The sequence below is a fragment of the Nanorana parkeri genome, unplaced genomic scaffold (genome assembly GCF_000935625.1).
Source record: "Nanorana parkeri isolate BGI_ZX_2015 unplaced genomic scaffold, ASM93562v1 scaffold1119, whole genome shotgun sequence".
In the NCBI taxonomy this organism is placed as follows: Eukaryota; Metazoa; Chordata; class Amphibia; order Anura; family Dicroglossidae; genus Nanorana; species Nanorana parkeri.
In genome coordinates, this window is record NW_017307387.1 from 407,724 (window position 1) to 424,440 (window position 16,717).

General features: G+C 47.7%; 1 protein-coding gene across 1 annotated transcript in view; it reads left to right on the forward strand.

The window, feature by feature from the left end:
- The window catches only part of LOC108796457 (cullin-9-like), a 33,273-nt gene extending 18,055 nt beyond the window's left edge, over positions 1–15,218 (forward strand). Inside the window, 15 exon segments of the mRNA XM_018567938.1 lie at positions 1,077–1,251; positions 1,340–1,445; positions 2,753–2,848; positions 2,943–3,118; positions 3,480–3,613; positions 3,689–3,878; positions 4,092–4,209; positions 4,288–4,470; positions 4,900–5,057; positions 5,797–6,055; positions 8,295–8,463; positions 9,256–9,404; positions 11,367–11,481; positions 11,700–11,887; positions 14,895–15,218. Coding sequence (XP_018423440.1) covers positions 1,077–1,251; positions 1,340–1,445; positions 2,753–2,848; positions 2,943–3,118; positions 3,480–3,613; positions 3,689–3,878; positions 4,092–4,209; positions 4,288–4,470; positions 4,900–5,057; positions 5,797–6,055; positions 8,295–8,463; positions 9,256–9,404; positions 11,367–11,481; positions 11,700–11,887; positions 14,895–15,218 — 2,540 coding nt within the window.
- Positions 15,219–16,717: the final 1,499 nt, after the last annotated feature.

Consider the following 16,717-nt stretch of genomic DNA (forward strand, 5'->3'; position numbering starts at 1 on the left):
CCCCCCCCCCCCCCGCAGTAGTCTGTGTAATCTGCAATCTGTTTTGTACGTCGGGCTGCTGCTTCTAATATGTCCCGCTCTGTATTGTATTCTGCATGTTGTCCACTCTGCTCTTTGTTATATACACAACTGTGTACTTTGTATTGCACAGTTTACACTGTGACGGTATGGCACACTCTGCTCTGTGTTATACGCTGTGCAGTGTATTTAATACTCTGCCGGGTATGTGTTGTATGCACTTTGCTGTGCATTGTATACTCTGCTGTATATTGTATTGTGTGCTGTGTGTTGTATGCTTTGCTGTATGTTTTATACCGTGCTACTGTAAATTCTGTAAATATATACTATGCTCTGCTGTATGTTATATGCTGTGTTGTATGTTATATACTGTGTTATATGCTCTGCTGTATGTTATATGCTGTGTTGTATGCTCTGCTGCATGTTATATGCTCTGCTGTATGTTATATGCTGTGTTGTATGCTCTGCTGTATGTTGTATAATGTTTTCTATGCTCTGCTGCATGTTTTATACTGTGCTTTGTGTTGCATGCTCTGCTGTATAGTATTCTGTGTGTTGTATGCTGTGCTGTGTGTTTTTTATTATGCTTTGCTAAGTGTTGTACACTTTGGCATGCTTTGTACCATCTGCTATCAGTGGTATGTGTTCTATGGTCTGCTGTGTGTTGTACACTCTGCTGTATGTTGTATACTGTGCTGCGTGTTCTATGGTCTGCTGTATGTTGTATACTGTGCTGTGTGTCGTACGCCCTGTTGTATGTTGTATACTGTGTTCCATACTGTGCTGTATGTCATACGCTCTGCTGTATATTGTACACTGTGTTGGGCGCACTGCTGTACACGTTGCTTGCTGTTGAATGCTCTGCTGTGCAGCTTCCAGGAGGAACATTCCGGGGTGGCACCTCTGGAACACTGAGCCGGGAGTGAGCACTGAGCCACACAATCGCTTTTGTAACCGGTCACCTCTGAAACTGACCCCAGCGCCATTTTCATAAACCTCCTCCCGTCCCCTCCAGCCTGCTCTGCCCCTGAAGAGTAACCCGCTGTACTTCCTACCAGCATACACCAAGAAAGAGCAGAAGGAGGACAAATGTTGGGAGAAGATGGAAGTCTCCTCCAATATTCATCGTGCCAACAGACTGACAGATGGAAACTCCAAATCTTACTGGGAGTCGAGCGGGAGCACCGGATCCCATTACATCAACATCTACATGCACCGAGGGGTGGTGATCCGGTGAGTGTGATTGGGGAAGATGAGGTATTTTTTTGCTCATACAGGTCATTGTGTATCCCAGAATCTGAGGGTGTTTGTGCCCCTGCAGGCAGCTGGCGATGGTTGTGGCCAGTGAAGATTCCAGTTATATGCCGGCACGGGTGGTCGTGATGGGAGGAGAGAACTCGTCCAACATTAACACAGAGCTGATCGTGGTGAGTGAGGGAGGAAGGAGGAGTGGGAAAGAGGAGAGTGTCTTGTCTTGCTGTGTCTGTGTGTTTGTGGAGACACACAGAGCTTACTAGCACAGACAAGGGCGTACTCCATAGGACCCTGCAGTGGAAAGGAGCCACCCTAAAACTGGATATCCAGTGGTCAGGGGACCCGTGGATTCTGCAGGAAGCTAAAACTTTGAAACCTCAAGGAGCAGCATCCATTGCAAGTGATCTAATCAGCATTTGACATACCTTTTGACTTTATAATCACTTGAAGGGTAAAGGGCAACGGCTTTAAAATGTTTTTCAGATGTAGCAAAGGCTTAGGGGGCCATCCTTGGACAGACAGCAGGGGGCGCCCTGTGTACATGGTGTTTCTAGTAAATCACCTGCACTTCTTACAGCGTTGTGTACCGTCAAGGAGGTGGTGCTTGAAGTGATGACATGGATGGGGCCATGTAGAAGATGAACATATAATCAGATGATCACCATCACACACATGTACTCTCATCAGACCTCATGTAACTTTATTTGTTACTCGTCACATAATGTCATGAATGCCAATGCCAGCGTTTTGTGCCACGCAGAGTCCCTTCATTGGGGTGAAATAGAGACGTTACTATGTCTACTTGATGAAGGGACCCTGTGTGGCCCCAAAATGCTGGACTTGGCATTGGAGGCATGACGTAAGGTCTGAAGAGAGTATGCGTGTGTGCTGGTGATCATCTGATTCCCCTGTACAGGGTGACACAAGTGTATAACAATGAAAAGATATCCAGGATGTTGGCGTGTTTATACAGGAAGTATGTCAGAGTATATCGTCTTATTACAGCCGCCTCTCTCCTCCACTCATAATGCAGATATACCGCTTGTAATACTAGAGTTCCTCCACAAAGGGGCGTCCTGAGGCTGGGTGTCACCCCGGAGCGGGGAGCAGGTGACACCACCGCCGTGACGACAACTTGCATGCGTGACCATCTTGGTGATACCTGCCGGCGGCTATCATGGTAATGGATGCCGGCAGAGAGAGGAGGGGGCGGTCATCCGGCATGCTAAGGTATGCCACCAGGTCCCCTCCTTTCTCCTGCAACTGTCGGGCTCTCTGTCCGTGACTGAGTGCCCGACTTTTCAGAGGGTGTGACACCAAAATGACTGCAATGGTGTCACCTTTGTGCGGGTCGCACTCCCCTAGTGACGCCACTGCCTCCACCCCAGAAACTAAACATTGGATCTTGCAGGTTTGATAGTAACTTTGCTCAGTAAGATGGCAGACTACGAGTAATTATGACTTTGCTATTTGTTCCCAGGTGAACATCGCCAGCACGGCCGGACGTGTCCTTCTCCTGGAAAATGTCACTCGCTACTGGCCCATCATTCAGATCAAGATCAAGAGGTGTCAGCAGGTAAAGGGTGTGCGGGGTGTGACGGGTGGCAGCGTGGAGGGTGTGACGCTGAGCGTGCATGTTCTAATGTCCAGCTGTGCTTTTACATGTGCAGGGTGGTATTGACACGCGTGTGCGGAGTGTGGAGATCCTGGGGCCCAAGCCAACTTTCTGGCCGGTGTTTATGGAGCAACTTTGTAGAAGAACTTTCTTATTCTACACCAGCAGAGCGCATAGCTGGGGGCAGGAGATCCGCGACAAGAAGGAGAACTTACTACAACTCTTCAGCCGGTGAGCCAATCCTCTTCTCTAAGGATGGGCTCGGGCGTGTTCGCAGCTCCACGTGCCGAGCCCGCCAGGAAGCTGACAGCGCGCAGGGCCAATCACAGGTACTGAGACAATTTCCCGGTCCGCAGCTGCAGAGATCGGGAAATGTCTCAGTGCCTGTGATTGGCGCTGCGCAAGCCCATCCTTACTCTTCTCTAACCTACACCCACCAAATGGATTTAAACCTGTAGGATATATGCTGTGTACTAGGATTGCGTGTTATGACTGTTGTGTCATTGGCATTGTGATATTGCATTGCGCTTTATGCTGTGTGTTAGGGTTGTTGTGGTTTTGCAGTCATGTTGGCGTCTATGTTGTGTTTTAGACTGAACCGGGCATTGTCACATGAGCAGGAGTTTGCAGACCGTTTTCTTCCTGACGACGAGGCAGCTCAGGCTTTGGGCCGGACGTGCTGGGAGTCGCTGATTTCCCCCCTGGTGCAGAGTATCACTACCTCAGGTACAGGGAATTCTGGGAGAATTATCCTCTGATTGAAGTCTCCAGGAATGGTGATAACACTTTTCTCGTTTTCAGATCCCGGAAGAGTTAGTCCTTTTGGGTGGCTCCTCACACGTTACCTGGAGAACAGTCAGGGTTCTCGTCAACCCAAGTCCCGATTGTCGGTCTTCAATTCCCGAGTGCGGAGATTGACTCATCTCCTGGTCCATGTGGACACCAGCCCCCCCGATACCAGTGCACTGAAGCCGCCCAGTAAGACCAGTGAGTTTACCACACATAGCATGCTACCTGCCATATTCTGATACCGACCAGACTCTTGTCCTAACTGTGGATGGGCCCTACCTGACAGAGGAATGGGAACCGAAGGCCCAGAATCTATCACATTTATGTTATGATTTATAGTCCGGCGGGGTGGGCGGGTTTTCCATTTGAAATAGGTGAAGCCCACAAAGCAGACATGTACCCCGCTAACATTGTCACTTTCTACAGATGAGGAGAACCCCAGCACCACCAGTGTTCCAGTGAGTGCCTCCAGCTGTAGGATGGGGAGTATGGCCGGAATGGCTCAGTGCTGGCAGGGGGTGGTTCAGCAGCAGGTAAGTGTCTCTCTGGAGGTGGAATGTCCTTGTGGGGGGTCTGTGGGGGTCCAGGATGTAACTCTGCTTGTTTACTAGGTGCAACGCTTTTTGGAGATGTCGTGGAATGACGTTGATCTGGTTCCTCGCTTCTGTTCCATGTACATGGCTCTCAGACGGGCCATGGAGGAGATATTTGGTCAGCAGACACGGTTTTTACTCGCTTTACAGCAAGGATTCTGCCAGGGGCTGTTACAGCTTTCATTCCTGACCGCATTACATGTGAGTGTGTATCGCAGAGGTAGATTGTGTGTAGTACAACAACCCCCTACAGGAGATCTACATGTACCCTTGTGTCTGTACAAAGAGCAGTAACCCCCCCATGTCTATATATGATACAGCTCCTCTCTGTGCCTGTATATGGTACTGCCCCCCTCTTCCTCATGTCTGTATACCGTACAGCTCCCTCCTTGGTCTGTATATAGTACAGCTCCCTCCTTGGTCTGTATATAGTACAGCTCCCTCCTTGGTCTGTATATAGTACAGCTCCCTCCTTGGTCTGTATATAGTACAGCTCCCTCCTTGGTCTGTATATGGTACAGCTCCCTCCTTGGTCTGTATATGGTACAGCTCCCTTCTTGGTCTGCATATGGTACAGTACGTCTAATCTTTGTCTGCAGCAGGTTACATATTGATGTGTTTTTATCACAGGTGACGGAGCAGTTTGCACGGTACATTGATCAGAGGATAATTGCTATTCGATCAGACTCATCAGATGTCCAATCTTTGAAGCAGCTTCGGCAGTTCCTGGAATGTGTGCTTTTTATGTCCGATCTGGAACTCGCTAATTCATTTGAGAATTTTTATAGGTTAGTCAGTAAGAGCCTTTATTTTTCTACAAAGGCAGCACTTGTATAGAAGAGGTATAATCGATATGTATAGACACAATTGAAGTGTATAGAGAAGATATCATCAGGATGCATAGTGGAGGTATGATCCGTGTTTATAGAGGAGGTATGATTGATTGTGTATGGAGATGGTATGATGGATGTGTATAGAGGGGGTATGATGGGTGTGTATAGAGTGGGTATGATGAGTGTGTATAGAGGGGGTATGATGGGCGTGTATAGAGGAGGTATGATGGGCGTGTATAGAGGAGGTATGATGGATGTGTATAGAGGAGGTATGATGAGTGTGTATAGAGGAGGTATGATGAGTGTGTATAGAGGAGGTATGATGTGTGTGTGTATAGAGGAGGTATGATGTGTGTGTGTGTATAGAGGAGGTATGATGTGTGTGTGTGTGTATAGAGGAGGTATGATGAGTGTGTGTATAGAGGAGGTATGATGAGTGTGTGTATAGAGGAGGTATGATGGGTGTGTATAGAGGAGGTATGATGAGTGTGTGTATAGAGGAGGTATGATGAGTGTGTATAGAGGAGGTATGATGAGTGTGTATAGAGGAGGTATGATGAGTGTGTATAGAGGAGGTATGATGAGTGTGTATAGAGGAGGTATGATGAGTGTGTTTAAAAATGTTTAATCTAGAACAAATTTTGTAGATGAGGATTTTCTGCCCTTATAGCTTTGTGTTTTGGATGCATTGCAGGCATTATCTGGCTGACCGTCTGTTCACACTTGGACCGTGCTGGTTGGAGAATTCTGTGGTCGATCACATTGGCATTTGTTTCCCAAACCGCTATCCTCAACAAATGCTGAAAAACCTGCAGGAGGCAAAAGATCTTCAGAGAGAAGAACATCTATACCGACTGCAGCAGCTGGACAATGCAATCATATCGGAGGATGAGGAGGGGATGGTGAGAGAGGAATGGATGGGGTAGACGTGTATTCTGGTGGAGGAGGGGATGGTGAGAGGGGAATGGATGGGGTAGAAGTGTATTCTGGTGGAGGAGGGATGGTGAGAGGGGAGTGGATGGGGTAAAAGTGTATTCTGGTGGAGGAGGAGGGATGGTGAGAGGGGAATGGATGGGGTAGAAGTGTATTCTGGTGGAGGAGGGATGGTGAGAGGGGAGTGGATGGGGTAAAAGTGTATTCTGGTGGAGGAGGAGGGATGGTGAGAGGGGAATGGATGGGGTAGAAGTGTATTCTGGTGGAGGAGGGATGGTGAGAGGGGAGTGGATGGGGTAAAAGTGTATTCTGGTGGAGGAGGAGGGATGGTGAGAGGGGAATGGATGGGGTAGAAGTGTATTCTGGTGGAGGAGGGATGGTGAGAGGGGAGTGGATGGGGTAAAAGTGTATTCTGGTGGAGGAGGAGGGATGGTGAGAGGGGAATGGATGGGGTAGAAGTGTATTCTGGTGGAGGAGGGATGGTGAGAGGGGAGTGGATGGGGTAAAAGTGTATTCTGGTGGAGGAGGAGGGATGGTGAGAGGGGAATGGATGGGGTAGAAGTGTATTCTGGTGGAGGAGGGATGGTGAGAGGGGAGTGGATGGGGTAAAAGTGTATTCTGGTGGAGGAGGAGGGATGGTGAGAGGGGAATGGATGGGGTAGAAGTGTATTCTGGTGGAGGAGGGATGGTGAGAGGGGAGTGGATGGGGTAAAAGTGTATTCTGGTGGAGGAGGAGGGATGGTGAGAGGGGAATGGATGGGGTAGAAGTGTATTCTGGTGGAGGAGGGATGGTGAGAGGGGAGTGGATGGGGTAAAAGTGTATTCTGGTGGAGGAGGAGGGATGGTGAGAGGGGAATGGATGGGGTAGAAGTGTATTCTGGTGGAGGAGGGATGGTGAGAGGGGAGTGGATGGGGTAAAAGTGTATTCTGGTGGAGGAGGAGGGATGGTGAGAGGGGAATGGATGGGGTAGAAGTGTATTCTGGTGGAGGAGGGATGGTGAGAGGGGAGTGGATGGGGTAAAAGTGTATTCTGGTGGAGGAGGAGGGATGGTGAGAGGGGAATAAATAGGCCTAAAGTGTTTTCTGGTGGAGAAGGAGCTATAGTGAGAGGAGAAAGAATGGGGTAAAAGTGTATTCTGGTGGCGGAGGATGGATGGTGAGTAGGGAATGGATAGGGTAGAAGTCATCTCTGGTAGAGAAGGAAGGATGATGAAAGGAGAATAATGGCGGTAGAAGTGTATTCTGGTGGAGGAGGAAGGAGGGTGAGAGGGGAATGGATGGGGTAGAAGTGTATTCTGGTGGAGGAGGGGGGGATGGTGAGAGGGGAATGGATGCAGTAGAAGTGTATTCTGGTGGAGGAAGGAGGGTGAGAGGGGAGTGGATGGGGTAGAAGTGTATTCTGGTGGAGGAGGAGGGATGATGAAAGGGGAAGGGATGGTGTTGAACCATAGTCTGGTATGGGATAGTTGGTGAGAGGATATTTAATGTGGTGAACCGTATTTATGGTGGAGTAGAGTTGGTGAGGGAGTAATCGATTGGGGGTGAACCATATTCTGGTGGGGGAGGGTTGGTAAGAGAGCAATTGATGCGTTGAGCCATATTCTGGTGGGGGAGGGTGAGCCATATTCTGGTGGGGGAGGATTTACGAGGGTAATGGATAGGGTGAACCATATTCTGGTGGAGGAGGGTTGGCGAGAGGGTAATGGACAGGGTGAACCATATTCTGGTGGAGGAGGGTTGGCGAGGGTAATGGATGGGGTGAACCATATTCTGGTGGGGGGAGGGTTGGCGAGAGGATAATGGATGGGGTGAACTGTATCCTGGTGGAGGAGGGTTGGTGAAGATAATGGATGGGGTGAACCATATTCTGGTGGGGAATGTTGGTGAGAGGGTAATGGATGGGGTGAACTATATTCTGGTGGAGGAGGGTTGGCGAGGGTAATGGATGGGGTGAACCATATTCTGGTGGGGAATGTTGGTGAGAGGGTAATGGACAGGGTAAACCATATTCTGGTGGAGGAGGGTTGGCGAGGGTAATGGATGGGGTGAACCATATTCTGGTGGGGGGAGGGTTGGCGAGAGGATAATGGATGGGGTGAACTGTATCCTGGTGGAGGAGGGTTGGTGAGAAGGTAATGGCTGGGGTGAACCATTCTACTGGAGGAGGCGGATTGATGAGGGTAATGGATGGGGTAGAAAGTAGAGATTGTATTCATGTGTAGACATTTGTCTTCTCTTCCGGGTTTTGATTCTTCTTAGGTGGCTTTGGAAAATGACGGGAAGGAGGACAATGTGGATGTGGAGGTTTGTGTCCTCTCCTCGCAGTGTTGGTCTTTCTCCACTCGCTGTTTTATGGACAATCCTCAGAAATATTTTTCCCGTGCTCTGGCTCGCCATCTGTTGAGTTTCTCCAACTTCTTCAGGAAGTGTGAGTAACAGGAGGACTGTCAGTCAGTTATTACAAAGGGAGGTCAAGTGTCTGTGTAAAACACGAGGACTACTCATTCTTTTGATGGCTGCGTGTCTATTGGTGTCATGTATATAATGGCAATCTGTTAACCCTGTCTATGCCAGACAGGAAGTTCCCCGAGCGATTGGAGTCGGTATTGCAGTGATGTCACCTCCCAGTCATCACATACCTACAGAGGAATATAGTGAGAAAGGGGCCATGATTTTGTTACTGTGCTGTTTGGAGTATGGGGATCACAAACTGTAGCAAAAACATGTGTAAGGACTTGAATTTGACCTGAGATCAGCCTCTTGCTATCCCTGTACAGCAGAGCTCAGAAAGGGGGAGAGAGAAGCAGCACAAGCTTATGAATCTGCTGCTTCTGCTTTTACGGTCCAGTCACAGGGATGGGAGAAGACCTGTAAGTGTCTTCTCCCATCCCAAGACCGAAAATCCGATCTCTTACCCTCCCAGGCAGGGCTTTGCTATGTAACAGAGCTGTTTATATCTCAGACTGGATGTAGAGGAATACAAATCCTTTGGCAGGTGAAATACCTCCCATACATGTATTTCATCTGGGTTTTTAGCTGTTTACATGGAGTTCAGCTTTAATATCCTATGGGTCTATTTAGAAAGCAGCGGTGTGGCCGTACCAAACGAGGAACAGATAGTCCTATTTCTTCTCCATTATTAATTGACCCAAAAGTCTCCCAGCCTGTGCCTTAATCTCTATTTGCCGGGTGTCTGAATGGAGTGTTCTGTATTCTGCAGGTCCGTCTCTTCCAGGCTCCTCTTATATCGGTCAGTCACAGCGGCTGCAGTGGACGTGGTTGGGAAACGCGGAGCTGCAGTACTGCGGTCTCACGCTCCGGGTCTCCACTCTGCAGATGTTCATATTGCTGCAGTTTAACCAGCAGGAGGTGAGAGTTCGCAGGCACCATGTCTGGGCGGGATTGGCTGTGACGGGTTACCCTTTAGATAGACATGAAGGCAATGCAGCTGCTTTACAAAAGAAAACTGGAATAAACATGGAGCTGAAACAACCAAAAAGCATTTATCTCTGCAATGTTATTGGCTGCTATGAGCAAGAGTTCCCCTCCTCCCATATCCCTGATCTCTAATTATAGCATCCCACTGTCATTTCTAGGGATGCACCGATACCGATTCTAGTGTCTGTATCGGTGCAGATACCGAGTATTTGGGCGAGTACTGCCGGACTGCATCTAATGACCCGTTGCTCGGCTTCCTGATTGGTCAGGGAGCCTCGGCAAGTGAAGCCGGTGTTCTTTTGCTAGAACACCAGCTTCTCAGGCAATCAGAAAACTGGGTGGCGGATCATGACCCTGATAATTGGGGCACTGGTATTGGTACTCTGTATCGGCGATTCCCGAAAAAAAAAAAATATCGTTACTCATACTCGATACTGAAGAACCGGTATTGGTGCATCCCTAGTTATTTCCATAGCCCAGGCTTGGAAACATTATGGTTATGGCAGCAACCAATCAGCATCCAACTGTCCTTTCCACAGGCCAGGCTTGGAAACGTTATGGTTGTAATGGACAGCAAAAGATTATTCTTGGAGCTGATTTAGTCCTTCCGGTGGTGGACTTGTGGGGTTTATTTCATAGTGTACTGTGAAATGTCAATCTTAGTCTCAGCAGTTTGGACAGCCTAGGATTGCCCTGTGCCCCATGGACTGCACTGTGTCCCTTTAGGCTGTTGAATGCCTCCCCCCCGGGCTGTTCTTTGCAGCCCTAAAGCTGACCTATGCCCCTCTTAGTCTATTTTTCCCCATGGCTGTCCTATTCCCTCTCGCTTTTCCTCCCACCGCACTTCCTCCCACCGCACTATCATGACACCCATTTTGGCTCTTCTATGCCACCCTGGGCTGACCTATGCACCCTTATGCTGTGCCCCCTGGGGTGCCCTGAGCCCTTCCCCCAGGCTGTCCTGTTCCCTCTTAGGTCCCAGAACAGAGACATAGTTCACGGCCTGGCTAAATACAGTAAAGTCCTTTACTTGTATAAGTAAAATGTGCAGGTTCTATAAAACAGTCTTCTTCTAAATCAGGACATCTGGGATACCTGTGACCTGGGTAGGTATGACCGTTAATGGTTCATTACCGCCAATCGGCCTTGGTAGGCAGAGGAGCAGTTGATGTTGCTGTAGATCTTGGCAGTGTCCCAAGTGCTAAGAACTGGGTAGGGAGATGTGTATGTCCCTCGCACATCTTCCCATCTGGCTCTTAGCAACTCTGGCCTGAAAGGGGGCAGCAGGCACACTGCAAACATTATGCAGTGTACTGCCCCCCAAACTTGACCCAAAGAGATGCCACCTTAGGCAACATTATAGGAAGGCCCTGGTTCCACCTCCAGGACACACTCTGAGCCGAAAGCAGCAGAATTGCTGCCTTTTCATTGTTGTGCCACCACTTCAACCTAGAGAAACTGTTACCCAGACTGGGACTGATAGAGTAGCAGTTATGAAGATTGCTCGCCGGGTATGGCTCATTCAGGGTTAGAGCTGGTTCCAGTGAGGAGGCTGCCTCCTTTACCTAGCTGATCTAAGGTTCTCGGCTCACGGTGGTGCTTTGGCAGAATTTGTCATATATAGGAAGCCGCTTTCCTGGCTGTAGGGACTGGAAGTATGCTGAATGTTCGTGGTGATGCTTTACAGATCCTGTTGAGGCTTTTATTGCAGTCATAGATTTTCACCAGAACATGTACCGAAGTTGGTCTGCTTCAGTGTAAGATTGAGATGTGCGGCTCTGTGTACATGCCTGTGGCTGTCTCTGTGACTTGGAAAAACACTTGGTTCCTTCTGGATCGTCTCACTGTTGACCAGGGTAGAGGTTACGTCTGATCAGGCTTTTCTCTTTGTAGAAAATCTCGGAGGAGGAGATTGCGAATTGGACGGGAGTGTCTGATGGTCTCTTGAGGACTTCTCTGGAGCCTCTCACAGCTAAGGGAGGGATTCTGGCTATACGTGAGAACACAGGTATGTGACCACCTAACAGAGAACATCTTAAAGGAGACCCCACACACAGGCCACACCACTTCACACTGCCTGACTAATACGCCGTATAAGCCAGGGCACGTTGATGGCACCAATGGCTGGGTCTAACATCTGACACACAACGTTCTTCTAGCATCACACTGAAGGCACTGACACAACTTCCCATTTCTCCCTACTTTTCTTCTTCTTGTCTGCTTTAGGATGCTTGTGTCTAGATACAGTGGCCTTCTGTGATCGAACAGGTACAGTTCTTACTCTGAGCCCTACAAGGGTGGATGGGATCCCAGACATCTCCAGTGTGGAGGAGAAGAGGCAACTCATACTAGGACTGGTAGACCAAGTCATGAAGGAAGAGCGCTCTATCCATATTGACGCACTGGTGGCAAAGGTATGTCATGAGTTTTCCATTAATGTGGCTGATCTCTGAACTTGGTGTCACTAACACAGAGTAAATGCACTGAACCACTGAGAGCTCCCCCCATGGCAAGTCTACAATTCTCTATACTTAAGACAACTTTAACTGGATGACATTGAATGTTTGTTTTTGTTCTATAGAATACATTTTTTTCATCCTTTCCCCATCTCAGTGCTGCTACTTGCTGTCTACATGTACTTGCTTCAGCTGCACATCATTGCACTGGACCAACTTTCTGAAACTGGAGACAGTGGACTACCTGAGCAATGTTCATTGGGACAACTGCATGTAGCCTTCAACAGGGGATGTGATGGTGACATCTCAGGTTTGGGTTCTCTCTTAGAGATTCCGTGCAGTCCATAGATCACCACTGACTGACTGTAGGGTTATCGAGTTGGATGACCTGAGTTCTCTTCTGGGAAGGAGAGGGCAGCAAACAGTGGACTGTGGGGTTATTTCCACTGAATTGGATCTCCTGAGAGGACGAGGCACAGTGGGAAATTGTCAGCTAACAGTCTCTTGTTTATCCAAGAGCTTCTTCCTGATGAGCACATAAATGGCATTGTTAAAGGAAAGCATTGGATATTTACCTTGAATGTTTGAAATTATATAAGTGATATTATCTACTGTGGAGGGGCTAATTTTCATTTTAATGTCCTAATTAGAGGTGCACCGAAATGGAAATTTTGAAACCGTAACCGAAATAAAAAAAGTCAGGCCGAAACCGATACCGAAAATGTTTTTTATTTTTTCAATTTTTTACAATATTTTATTTTTTATAAACTTTTTTATATTTAGTTTTACTTATTCTTTTTTTATTAAATATTTTTATTTTTTACTTTACTTTTAGGGACTTTTAAAATAGAAAAAGAGATTGAGGACTCTGTCTTCAGTGTCCCCTGTTATCAATGAACAGGAATCCTCTGAGTGTACCTGTTCATTGATAACATGAGGACATTGTTTGTTTACTATAACTACAACCATGAATGAACAGGAGGGGATGTAGATCTTCCCATTCATTCATAATTGAGGATATAGTTAACATACCATATCCTCAATTATCTACAAACACTCAGCGATCACTGATCCCTGAGTGTGTGTACCTTGCTTTTCTCTCTGACAAGCTGTCACGGGAGGCTGATAAGCGGTGTAGAGAGGAAAGCCCAGCCTCCTGTGACAGCGCTGTCTCCGCCCCCACACGGCTCTGCCGGACCGTGATAGGCGGCTGAGCGGTGTGGGAGGAGTGACGCCGTCCGCTCACAGCGCTCTCGTCCTGCAGCGCTCGGCCGGCTGTCACTTTCTTTTCTCCCCGCTGGAGCAGCGGCCAGCGGGGAGAAAAGAAACCAGGGATGCGCCGATGTATCGGCCGAAGCATGGATCTTTCGGCATTATGCCAAAAGTGCCATTTTCGGCCGATATGTTTCGGCGCCGATATATCGGTGCATCCCTAGTCCTAATGAGGAGAGCTAATCTAACATCCACCCTGTCCAGTCTGACTTCCCTCTTCCCAGAATGGGTTGTGTGGTTACAGTTCAAGCAGAGCTCCATCCCTCAGCTGAGTCACATTTTCTTATGGTGTTAGAAGCCATCTCTCCTCTGTCTTGTGTCTATTCAGAACGTTCCTCTTGATGTCTCCACCACATTTCTCCTCTGTCTTGTGTCTACTCAGAACTTTCCTCTTGATGTCTCCCCACATTTCTCCTCTGTCTTGTGTCTCCTCAAAACTTTCCTCTTGATGTCTCCCCACATTTCTCCTCTGTCTTGTGTCTACTCAGAACTTTCCTCTTGATGTCTCCGCCACATTTCTCCTCTGTCTTGTGTCTACTCAGAACTTTCCTCTGTCTTCTGTCTATTCAGAACTTTCCTCTTGATGTCTCCACCACATTTCTCCTCTGTCTTGTGTCTCCTCAGAACTTTCCTCTTGATGTCTCCGCCACATTTCTCCTCTGTCTTGTGTCTCCTCAGAACTTTCCTCTTGATGTCTCCGCCACATTTCTCCTCTGTCTTGTGTCTCCTCAGAACTTTCCTCTTGATGTCTCCGCCACATTTCTCCTCTGTCTTGTGTCTCCTCAGAACTTTCCTCTTGATGTCTCCGCCACATTTCTCCTCTGTCTTGTGTCTCCTCAGAACTTTCCTCTTGATGTCTCCGCCACATTTCTCCTCTGTCTTGTGTCTCCTCAGAACTTTCCTCTTGATGTCTCCGCCACATTTCTCCTCTGTCTTGTGTCTCCTCAGAACTTTCCTCTTGATGTCTCCGCCACATTTCTCCTCTGTCTTGTGTCTCCTCAGAACTTTCCTCTTGATGTCTCCGCCACATTTCTCCTCTGTCTTGTGTCTCCTCAGAACTTTCCTCTTGATGTCTCCGCCACATTTCTCCTCTGTCTTGTGTCTCCTCAGAACTTTCCTCTTGATGTCTCCGCCACATTTCTCCTCTGTCTTGTGTCTCCTCAGAACTTTCCTCTTGATGTCTCCGCCACATTTCTCCTCTGTCTTGTGTCTCCTCAGAACTTTCCTCTTGATGTCTCCGCCACATTTCTCCTCTGTCTTGTGTCTCCTCAGAACTTTCCTCTTGATGTCTCCGCCACATTTCTCCTCTGTCTTGTGTCTCCTCAGAACTTTCCTCTTGATGTCTCCGCCACATTTCTCCTCTGTCTTGTGTCTCCTCAGAACTTTCCTCTTGATGTCTCCGCCACATTTCTCCTCTGTCTTGTGTCTCCTCAGAACTTTCCTCTTGATGTCTCCGCCACATTTCTCCTCTGTCTTGTGTCTCCTCAGAACTTTCCTCTTGATGTCTCCGCCACATTTCTCCTCTGTCTTGTGTCTCCTCAGAACTTTCCTCTTGATGTCTCCCCACATTTCTCCTCTGTCTTGTGTCTCCTCAGAACTTTCCTCCTTGATATCTCCCCACATTTCTCCTCTGTCTTGTGTCCACTCAGAACTTTCCGCTTGATGTCTCGCTTAATTTCTTCTGCTTTTACAGGTGATCAGTGATTTCCAGAAACAGAACGACGCACCTCCTTTTCCATTGCTTAGCTGCAATGCCACTGATGTGCTGTCCTGTGTAATGTGCCAACTTAGGGAAGGAGCCATCTACAGGAAGACAACCAGTCCACTAATCCTTGTCTGTAAAGAAGAGTCTCCTCCATCCCCCCCAACGCTTATCCCTCTCCTGTCACACAGTGAGCCTGTGACGCCCATCCCACCACAAGTGTCAGAGTTCTGCAGCGTCCGAAAAATAACCAACAACATTGGAACAGAGCCAGAGGAGAGACCAATGTTTCGGACATTCAGATATCTGGAGTAGCCTGGGGCTGCAGGGACAATTCATTGGCTTTGTATTTCCAGAAATGTCACAATGGGTCAATCTTCGAGCCTCTATGTTTACGTTACAGGGTATAGTAAATGGAAACATTCCGATCTATCCACATATGCAGTAATGTTACACTCCCTCACGTATGCAGTAATGTTACACTCCCTGACAGACGGTCATTATCTAACTGCAGCTTGTGAGATGAAACTAGTTTACAAGTTTTGTTGATTTTTTTTTATTTTGTTGTTTTTTGTTTGAATTCTGTAAAAACAATTGTTACCTTCCAGTGCAATAAGAATGTATACCATCAGTGAGCAGCATAAGAGGAATGTAATAAAAAATGACTGATGGAATTGAGGCATTGAGATGTTTGTTCTGGTTCTTAACTGAATATAGTTTGATGACAATATTAGTGATATAGAAAGGAAAATGGTTCCTGATGGGATTCAACAAGCCTGAGTTCATTATGGAGGATCTGCGTATGTACGTGTCTATGCATTTGGTGAGCCAATGTTGTCACCCAGTGTGTCCTAACAGTGCATCAGACACGGACATTTCACATGCCTCGTGACTCCCGGGAATATAGTGATCAGCTCCAACAATATTAGTCATAATAAAATGGCTCTCTCCCCAGCCAGTGAAAATACAGTCTATACTAATAACACAAATACACAATGCTTCCTCCTAGAACCAGGCAGGGAAGTAGACAATGTTCCCTTCAAGAACCAGGCAGGGGGAAAAAGATGTCCAATTTTTCTTCTGCCTTGTTCTAGAAAGAATAGTCAACATTCCCTTCTAGAACCGGGCAAGGGGTAAATGGATGATACTCCCTTCTAGACCTGGGCAAGGGAGAAATAGATGACCAAGCCTTCTAGAACAAGGCAGGGGAGAAATGGACCACACTACCTTCTAGAACCGGGCAGGGGAAAAATGGACAACACCACCTTCTAGAATCAGAGAGGGTGGAAATAGATGACCACGCCTTCTAGAATCAGAAAGGGGGAAATAAACAACTCTTCCTTCTAGAACAAAGTGAGTGAGGGAAATGGATGAGACTTCCATAAGAACAACAAATTGTTACCTCGAGAACCGGGGGGGGGGGGGGGGGTGATTGATGAGACTTCCATAAGAACCAGGCAGAGCTCAATAGAAGGGAGTGTGTTCTATTTCTGCCCTGTCTGTTTCTAGAAGGGAGTGTTGTCTAAGTCCAGGAAAAGGGGAAACAGACAATGCTCCATTCTAGAACCATGCAGAGGTGAAATGGATGACACTGCCTTCTAGAACCAGGCAGGGGGGTAGATAATGCTCCCTTCTAGAACCAGGCAAGGGGGAAATTAATTATGCTTACTGTTGGAACCAGGCAGAGGAGAAATGGACAGAGGAGAGATGGACAACACCACCTTCTAGAAACAGATAGGGTGGAAATAGATGACCAAGCTTTCTAGAATCAGAAAGGGAGAAACAATTAAACAATTCTTCCTTCTAAATCCGGG